The sequence below is a fragment of the Trichophyton verrucosum genome (genome assembly GCF_000151505.1).
Source record: "Trichophyton verrucosum HKI 0517 chromosome Unknown TV-F-b-11a04.M13r1, whole genome shotgun sequence".
NCBI lineage: Eukaryota > Fungi > Ascomycota > Eurotiomycetes > Onygenales > Arthrodermataceae > Trichophyton > Trichophyton verrucosum.
This window is the reverse complement of record NW_003315457.1, coordinates 132,530-142,214: the sequence shown is the minus strand read 5'-3', so window position 1 is coordinate 142,214 and position 9,685 is coordinate 132,530. Positions and strand designations below refer to the sequence as shown.

General features: G+C 43.5%; 4 protein-coding genes across 4 annotated transcripts; all 4 read left to right on the top strand.

Moving 5' to 3' along the window:
* Nucleotides 1-1,454: 1,454 nt before the first annotated feature.
* TRV_03496 (uncharacterized protein) lies at nt 1,455-1,784 on the top strand (the record flags this gene model as incomplete). Its single annotated transcript, XM_003022386.1, has 1 exon — nt 1,455-1,784. One exon carries the CDS (start codon nt 1,455-1,457, stop codon nt 1,782-1,784), a length of 330 nt encoding a protein of 109 aa, XP_003022432.1.
* A 238-nt stretch (nt 1,785-2,022) lies between these two features.
* On the top strand, nt 2,023-2,532 carry TRV_03495 (uncharacterized protein; the record flags this gene model as incomplete). The annotated part of the gene is made up of 1 exon (XM_003022385.1): nt 2,023-2,532. One exon carries the CDS (start codon nt 2,023-2,025, stop codon nt 2,530-2,532), a length of 510 nt encoding a protein of 169 aa, XP_003022431.1.
* Nucleotides 2,533-3,256: 724 nt separating this feature from the next.
* Nucleotides 3,257-3,835, top strand: TRV_03494 (uncharacterized protein; the record flags this gene model as incomplete). The annotated part of the gene is made up of 3 exons (XM_003022384.1): nt 3,257-3,436; nt 3,496-3,606; nt 3,680-3,835. 3 exons carry the CDS (start codon nt 3,257-3,259, stop codon nt 3,833-3,835), a joined length of 447 nt encoding a protein of 148 aa, XP_003022430.1.
* Nucleotides 3,836-7,007: 3,172 nt separating this feature from the next.
* Nucleotides 7,008-8,877, top strand: TRV_03493 (uncharacterized protein; the record flags this gene model as incomplete). Its single annotated transcript, XM_003022383.1, has 2 exons — nt 7,008-7,159; nt 7,257-8,877. The coding sequence occupies 2 exons, from the start codon at nt 7,008-7,010 to the stop codon at nt 8,875-8,877; spliced, it is 1,773 nt and encodes a 590-aa protein (XP_003022429.1).
* Between the last annotated feature and the right edge of the window lie 808 nt (nt 8,878-9,685).

Sequence of the window (9,685 nt, the reverse complement as noted above, 5' to 3'; positions counted from 1 at the left end):
AATATTTATCTCTATAAAAGTATATTTTATTCTAAGATTTAATAATTATAAAATTTAAATCTAATAAATAGATAAATATTAATAAATTTATATTTATAAATATTACTAAATAATAATATTAAAATAAAGTTTATTTCTTTATTTTTACTTATATTATACGAGATTTTCTTATAGTTCTAATAATAGAAGTTGATATAGGAAAATTTTTTAATAGTACTTATAATATATATACTTATTATTAAATTACTCTTTAGTTTAATATTATTAAGGCTACTATATTAATAATAATTAATAATTATTAATAGATTTAATATAAATATTATAAACTAGAGAAAGAATAAATAAAAAATAATATCTAAAATTATATTAGTTATATTTAGTATAATATTAAAAACTACTATATAAATAAGGCTAATTAATAATTTTATTATATTATTCCCTCTATCATTATTATTAATATATTACCTTTATTTATTCTTCTAATAAATAATATCATTTTAGTTTATATTTCTTTTTTTAGCCTAATAATAAGTATAACTAAACTATTAGTTATATTACTCTATCTAAATAATAATTCTACCTCTAAAATTATAAAAACTAAGTTTCTTACTTTTAAACTAATTTATAAGAGAGAGTAACTTTATAATTATAAATTTATTACTTAATTAAAAAATAAATATAGTTAAAAATAAAAAGTAGAAGTATATTATTAATAAATCTTATAATTATTGGAATTTTATTATTAATATAGTATTACTTATTAGAGCTCTACTTTTCAATATTACTAGTTTTAACTTTAAAAATTTCTTAAGAACCCCCTCTCTAGCTCTAATATATAATAAATCTTACCTCAACCCCCCCTCCTCTAAACTATAAAGGGGGGTATTTTACCCCTAACCCCCCCCCTTTATCCTTATAGGTGGGGGGGAGGGAAGTTTCTTAGGGTGGGGGGTACAAGCCTAGTATCGAAGTTGTATAATATTAGTACTAAAGTAGTATAATAGTAAGTTTTAATTTATAGTTAGTATTAGAGTAGTATAATAGTAGTATAATAGTAGATTCTAATTTATAGTTAGTATTGAAGTAGTAGATAAATAGTAAATATAGTAGATAAATTCTTAAAATAAAGTATATTCTAATAATTAAAATATTCTTCTTAATTAATATATATATAATAGAGTAATATACTAAACTAGTAAATATTCTTAATATATTTATAGTATAGGTATTATTATATAGTAAGCTGGAGCTCCACTCGTATCGGAATAATAGATTTGGCGTTCTGAAAAAACTCAATTTTCCCCTATGGTAGCAGCCCTTTGGTTGTTCTGGCCAATTGTCATTATTATTGCATCGGAACGTCGACAGCTCAAGCGTCGCTCGTTTCTCCATTCCTCTCTCTTTTTTTGCTTCTCTCTCTCTCTCTTTCTCTTATTCCACACGTCGGATCGGCCATGGAAGCAGTCAAACATACGCTCATAACCTTTCGAGGTCGTCTCAGTGGTTGGCCAGTTGGCAGAGTTCTCGCTGGCGTCACAGCTGCTGGTTTCACCACCTTCATCATCACCCGGAATTTCCAGACCTCATCCCGCATGTCCCAACCAGCAACCAAGGCAGCATTCTGGAAGGCCGGCCCTAGCTTTCTCCGTCTACGACTGCACAGTTCTGAGCAGGTTTCGCCGACCTCCAAGCGTCTGAGGTTCGAGCTTCCCACGCCAGACACCATCAGCGGCCTGGGCCTTTGCTGTGAGTCCACGTATTTCCATTCTCCGCTGTTTTCTTAAAGGTGTCGTATCACCGATCATGATTAACACGAGCCGAGCGCTAATTCGTGCAGCTGCCGTCCTGACCGCCGCATGGCCAAAGGGCAGCCTCTTCCCCGTCTTAAGGCCGTATACTCCGGTGAGCCGGCTTGGTAAGATTTGTCCTTGGGAACCTCTATGCTCAGAGAATGAACTGACGTTGTATATAGATGAACCCGGGTTTCTGGATCTTACAGTCAAGCATTATTCGGGCGGCAAAATGAGCACACACCTGCACAGCCTCTCCCCAGGTGACACACTACTCATTGCCGCCGTAATCCCTAGCTACAGCTGGACGCCAAATAAGCATGAAGACATCATTCTCATTGCTGGCGGTGGTGGCATCACCCCATTGTACCAGCTTGCCCAGGGTATCCTCAACAACCCAGACGATACTAGGACCAAGATCAATCTGATCTACGGCGTTAACAACGAATCCGAGATCCTCTTCCAGGACCAGTTCGACCAATGGCGGCACCAGTTCCCGGATCGGTTTAAAGCCACCTTTGTCGTTGGCAGCCCAGAGCCCGGATCTCCTCATGAAAAAGGCCGGATCAATGCCGACCTGCTGTCAAAGCATATGGTGCTACCCAAGACAGGAGAAAAATCCGTGGCGACGAAAGTCTTCGTGTGCGGACCCCCCGCCATGGAAGCTGCTCTAGTGGGTAAGAGGCACGATGGTATCCTCAAACAGATTGGATTTACCAAGGATCAGGTCTTCCAGTTCTGAGGGAGTTGGAGGCTTGATTTATATAGGACTTCTATCGTCATAGTTTAGTTGCCATCCAAATTTGTTGAAATATGGATGGTTCCTTCTGCGGAGATAGATAAATAGATATATTGATTATTCTCTTGTCACCGCTTCCTGACTGCCTCTAAAAACCGAATGCTTGTCGATGGAAGCTAAGCTGGGTATTACGCAAGTCGCGGAGCTGCAGCGCCTGTTTCACGCCCATAACTAGCGACTTGGAGGTGGTATCGATGCATCCAGGATATGTGCTTGGGCACAGTCTTGTCCAGAAAACCGCCGCCGACATCTCAGGCATGAACGCTGTCCTTTGGTCTATCATGAATTTTTGGATCCACCAGGGCTCTAGTCGAGTTGTTTGCCGCGTAACAGTCTTTGCTCGTTTCCGCAACGAGGCGGACTGACGCGAGATAACTAGTTAACTAGCGCAATAGGCGCCCGCACAGCTGCGGGTCTGCGCCGGCTGATCGAGCCAGGTTTTCCACGCGGAGTGGCGCTTCCGCCGCGGCTAGCAAGTTGAAGAAACCAAGGCCACAGCCAATGCGAACAACAGCGATTTCGAGGTGCTGGTAGAGGTGAAAGGAAGTAACTGTTAGCATCGGATAACATAACTATTCATCCGGGCCAACAGGGATTAATTGATGCCTGCGGGTTGATAGCATCAAAAACGACGTCGTGTTCTAATTTATGCGTACTTCTCCCTGCCATGCTCTCAAAAGTACAGCGGATAAGCCTGTTCATTGCTTTAGTTGCTCTCTGCGCTATCACTCTGTTTCTCGCCCATTTGACCTCTTCGCCCGTATCCCAGCTAGCCGCCAGCATGTCAGTCACACATGTCGTCCTCTTCCAGTTCAAAAAGGAGGTCTCACCAGAGGCCGTACGCAATGTTAGTGTAAACCAAACCTGGATACCTGTTTAATGGACGGGCGCTAACTTACATTGTAGCTGTCCACTCGTATGCTAGGTTTAAAAGACAAATGTCTTCATCCGCTTACCCAGAAGCCTTATATCCTTTCATCTTCTGGCGGGGTTGATATGTCGATCGAAGGTATCCAGGTAAGATGAAATTTAACTAGTATTCTGTATCTGATACTTCTAATATGCCTGTTTTCTAACTTTTTACATGAAGAATGGCATGACGCACGCCTTTGTGGTCAATTTTGCAAGCAAGGAGGATCGAGACTATTATGTCCAGAAGGACCCCATGCACCAGGACTTTGTGAAGAGCGCCGGTGAAGTTCTCGAGAAAGCACAGGTTGTGGACTTTATCAATGGAGAATTGTAAAGTGCAGTGCAGTGCAGTAATTAACATGGCCATGGCCAGAAGAGATTACAGTGTTTAATGACAGCTATTTAAAAGCCACGCATTGCTTCCTCGGAAAATATAGCCAGTTAACTGACGGCAGATAAATATAGTAGAGACTCCATAATTTGGTAGTTAAGGTAAATTCAATTTGATTATATAAAAGACGTATATATCGGGAGTAAAATCATTCGGATTGTGTATTGTCAGTCGTGTAAATAACCTGGACCATTTGACGCAGGGTACGCATAAAATGAATGGAATTCAATGTAAAGTAAAAACAACCGCTGTGTCTGTGCTGTTGAAGGACGTTGTATATTTTTGAACAATGTTGAATATAGAGAAAAGAAGGCAAGACTTAGGTTTGAGTTTTGGTTTGATACTTGCAATAGATGAAAGGACCCTAAGGAAGAATGGGTTGAAACCTGCTGCTCAAAAGAAACCAACATGTTGAATTGTTGAATGAAACAGGTTGGAACGTCGTAGTCCGTATAAAAAGGTAACAGAAATGAAAGGGGCCAACGTATATTTAAGAGAAATAATCAGCGTGTCTGACGTATATATAATCGTCACCAGTGAGAGAGTGAATGGCCTCAGCGGTAGAGTTGGTCATAATGTTGTCCGAATGTTCAAGATTAGTTACCGTAATCTTCGTTGTCAAGACACCGTCTCCAAGCTCGGTTGAAAAGTCTTAGAGATTCCTGGCTGACATGTCCGATAGGCTTGACCTTAATGTTATGATCCACAGTGAAAACCTTTCCGAAGTTGAGGCAAGATGATTCCTGGAGTTTATCTTCCGGGGTAAAGGGGTTTATCATGATAGGGGGTATTCCAGCTTCTCGTCCTGGGGCGTAATAAGCGGGCTCACTTCCCCTCATGTATACTACTGAGTGAGTGTTCAGGTCAATACCCGGCTTCAAAAGGCCTCTTCCTCCATAAGTATAGATAGCCCTTTTATACAGAATTAGCTCGTTGTTTTGATACTTCGTTAGAGGTAGCCGATGATAACTACTTACAGACACCACGAACAGCCTTGCTGGTTATTGACAACAACCATTCTACGAATGTTTGCATGAACCTCTTGACCATACCCAGCCGAATAGAAGTAAGGACTGCCGCGACCATGCGGTACAGAAGTATCACCGGCAGGCTCTGCCCAGTATACCGAAATAACCTATACATAATAATTGAAAATTTAGCACATTGCAGGTTTGCTGACAGTCTGGAGTTAGTCCCATACCCTACCGATGGAGTAGAATTGCGTTGACTGGACCTTATAATCTTTGGTTGTTCAGTTTCTATGGACATATATCGCTGATGTGACGTCTACTTACCCCTATTGAACCTTATAACATCTTGGTGAGTGCTGTTCCAGGGCCCTGATGTGTCACTCCAAAGTTAGATACGGTACTATCATACAACCATAGAGTTACCATACCACTGTAAGCCCTCTGGAGGCCATAGGGGCTGTATCCGTCCGATTGATAACTAAGGTGCGAAGGAACTGGGGCAGCATTGCTGGTCACCGGGTGAAGTGATCAGCTCGAAGTAAGCTTTTGGTTCAACAAGGAAATATTGATGATAGTATCTCAAACATAATTGGAAAATAAATTAAGAAACGAGTAACCTACCTTGAAATCAGTTCATAGTTGTTACCTTGATAGGTAGGATTTGAGAATCTTCTATTTGTGTCACTAGGGCTTTGCCATGTCCTGTGGTCATATTGTGACGGAGTTGGTGATGGGTATGAAAGACTCGTCTGCGTTGAGTGAGCCCATGCGGTTGGTCTCTGCCTCTGGCTTGAATGTTGGTAGATCGGAACCCCTGAAGAGTCCCCATGATACCCGCTGTCTATGCTGAGGCGGACAGTACTCGAATTTTCCGGTATATCCCTATATGTTTAGTTAACGCAATCAGTAATTCTGAGGACGAAAGACCGTATACCACGTGGACGATATTCATCTATTCAGCAATAGTATCAACAGTGACACTTTGATAAAAAGATCTTTAGATGCATAATAATCTCGTTGGCGGAGCAGAGACTTACTCCTCGTAGTTAGAAGGGGAGTTGACCGAGCCATCCTGTGACAGAGGCCCGGTTCCACGATAGGACTGTGCTACCCAGAAGGTCAGCGATGACTAGAATCCCTGGATAACTCGGCTCACAATAGTAAGGCTCTTCTCTGCCCGGATACTCAGCCGGAGGGCGCAACTGATTTGGGCGTTGCGGCATTGCATCCGCCCTAAGTGCCGATGACACCCAGGTCAGCTCAGCACAGGGTAACTAGGTTAACTAGATACCTCTATAGATAGTATGAAAAATAATATATTCAGCCTGGTAAGCGCGGATGATGCCTCAAGGCGTCGAATATTCGGGTGTGGGCCAGGCTTTTATATGCATGTCTATGAACATTAACTCGGCTGGTGCAGCTACTGGAGCTTCCAGTCCAGCAACCTTCCCCAGAGCCGCATCTGACAAAAGGGTGCGGACAGCCCATAGAATGCGTATATGCGTTTCAAACCGTCGCATGGCTGGCAAGTCGTGGCACGCTGAGGTGTGAGTATTGACGGAGGGACATGGATACAATGGATCTCCCGATATCTCCACCGTCATCTAGAGGCTGAAAAGGGCCTTGGCTGGCAGCATACGAGGACTCCTCTGCACGGGAAGACCAGGGGGGTATAGGATATCGTTCGCATGGAGGAGAAAACAAGAGAAGCCATCTTCATCCGCCGTCCTCTCCTCCAGGCTTGACCTCGCAACAACGCTCAGGTGATTCGATTTCTTACAGCACCGGATCCTTGCTGACGCCGGGATGGCAAGACACCTTCCATGCACGAAGCTTGCACGTTCAACAGAGTGTTTCTTCTGGCTGCTTCCCCGTATTGGCTGTGCTGGGGTCGAGGCCGAATATCAACATGGGTATTTTAACTATCGCTCTGGCGTATCGTGGCTGTCTTTACGGTACCGTCTGCCTTTTGGTACACACGCATACGAAAGCCCTGGTAATGTAATTTTTTGCGGGAGTATGAAAAATATATTGAATGAATTAACGGATGGCTGCGTATCTTGTCCTCCATTCATTCCCGGGGGGTGGTTCTACCGTCCTGCAATGTGGCCAGTATCTGCGCTGATTCTGAGGCCGTCGTTGTGATGCGATCAACCTTCCATGTCGAAGAGCAGCAACAGTTACTCCAAAAGGCCGGTGAAGCTGAGATCGAGTATGGTGCAACGGGGCTCCAGCAGCCATGGCATCAAAGCAGTCTTCTGTCCTTACGACACATATTGGCGAAGAACTTGAAAAGGTGAGCATTCCTCTCTCTGGCGGTGGAGACAAGGACCAACAGCGTGTTTCTGGTTGAGTTGACGGCGGCCGTTGAAGGAGGTAGATCAGCTCATCAGCGAGTTCGTCCCCAGCTTCGATTCTTACTATGACTTCACCTCCCTATCCAGTTTAAACACCAAAGACACAGATGTTGGCGACCTGCCGGACATGCTATATGAGCGAGGTAGCTCGGGCAGCGAGCAATGTGTGCCGCAGATCCAGATGCTGTCCCTGAGCTCGCCTCCGACTACCGTGTCTTTCCCCGAGATGAAAGCGAAGCTCACGCCGGGCACGTCTCAAGCTCCCGATCAATCGTCAATAGCCAGCTCAGACTGGGAAATACTGAAATTGGAGCTCCAACAGCTAGTCAGAGACCATGGCAAGGTTGCTAAACATCGTTTCTCTACCAGGCAAAAGCGTGCAAAACTTCGGCAGAAGAGGACTGCATCAACAGACCTGGGAATCAGTCTAATGAGAGAATTGAATGCCCACTTCGCAAGGGAAGGTGTTTCTTCGCCACTTCTTGCCTTGTTTGAGCAGTATAAGAGTTCATGGGACGAATACTTGGCCATGGAACGCGAGTATAACGAGGATGAAGACGGGCTTGATGACAGAGAATTCCATCTCGAGGAAACACAGGAGAAGATAAAAACTGCTGTTGAGCAGTATGGTACGGATAGGGGGGCCATATCCAAGCTCAGTCATAAGGACGAGCAAGTTGATTTTGGACCAAATATAACATACGAAGGCGGAGTGTACCATCCCTTGATGGTTGAATACCTTTCTCGCCGTGGCACACTAGACCTCGTCAATGAAAGATTATGGGAACTTCGACTAGAGCACAAAGAGGCATTCAATGACTACCAGATGGGAAGTGGGCTGACCGCCGAACCGAACGAGTATGTTATTGACTTACTCACCAACTTCCGGAGGTACGAAGACGAAATCCTTCGGGAGAAAGAGGCCTTGGAACGGGAGACCGAACAGCTCAAGGCCCAATGTGACCAACTGGGGCTCTCTGAAGAACCTTCTCCCATTATACCAGAGGATGATTATGCTGCAATCACTCTATCAAATCAACTGCAGTCCATGCCCGCACATAAGCACTTACTCTGGGAAAAAGATACCCCCCAATTTTTCGAATCTGCCCTGGCCCAGGAACCCCTCGACACTGGTGAGTTTATCAACAAATGGATTTTCCACCAGCTCTGCCAATCTTCTATTCAAGTTCTTCATCTGAAGGAGAGTTTCATATCGGAAAATATGAAGATTGATAGTGAAGAAGAGCTCCTCGATCTCGCACTACGATATTGGAAGGTTGATGCAGCTAACAAACCAGTCCGCCGGCCCATGTCAGAAATCTATTATGATACCTTCAATGCCAACATGATGCCTATCGATGTTAAGGCTAACAATATTCAACTAGAAGTTCCCCAGGTCCCTGATCCAAGTCCCATACGCAGCTTTGTGGCTGAATCTATCCACGAAAGCCAGAAAAAGGCTCCCAGAATTGACGATACCCCTACAAATAAGCACTTAAATACTCGTCCTGGCCTATATTCTAGCAAAACGGAGCGTGATACGCATTTCGGTAATAAGCCCCAACTTAACTTCGGCCGAGGACAAGCTTCTTCAGCAATATTTCATTACGATCTGCCGCCTCAATACCGCACTGAACAAGGGAGCGGGAGCGGCTGATCCCTGTCCTACCGTGATATCATCCTATTGGTTTCTTTATTTTCTCCTTTCTCTTTTCTCAATCTCCTTTAGTTACCTTTTCTTTTTCTATTTTTCTTTTTTTTATTGCGGGAGGAAGCTGCGCTTTTTGCTCATGCGCATCGAGCAGCTGCACTGGGACATTGCTGACAAGGCATACACACACCATTGCATCCTTTGTCATTTGATATCATAGACACTGTTTCATATACCCTTTTGGTTATTCCCATTTATCGCTAATATTTTTATCTTATCATCATTATTATTCTTATTATCGGCATCTTTGGAGAAATTATTATCCCTAGGCCTTCAACTCAATTCTACAATTTTTTTTTCTGCCCGGGGAACCAGACACGAGAAGCCTTTCTACCTATCTTCTAGTCTACTGGAGAGTTCGAATATCTCGGCAAACGTCCTATCCCTACGGGGTACCAGCCTCCACAATTGCCCTTTCGGCGCCTAACATGAAGCGACAGACCAAGTTCTAGTGCTTCAAGGTAAATAGTTCATTCGCTTTAGAGGGTACACGTCACGCCATATGTTAGTTATCATAAGTGGCTTGAATGAAACAGTAGCAAAAATGGTCTGTTGCGTCCTGGCCTCGCCATGGAATGCATACTACCGAGCACTACCTTGGATGCTGCAAGGTGATTGCTCAGATGACAAGATCCAAGAAAACGGCACAGTAAATCTTACTTGATACAGGAGAAACACGCCGTATTACTAGAACAGAACAATGTATTCCACGTACCGGAACCGAAACATAGAAATATATCACAGGTTGTGATTC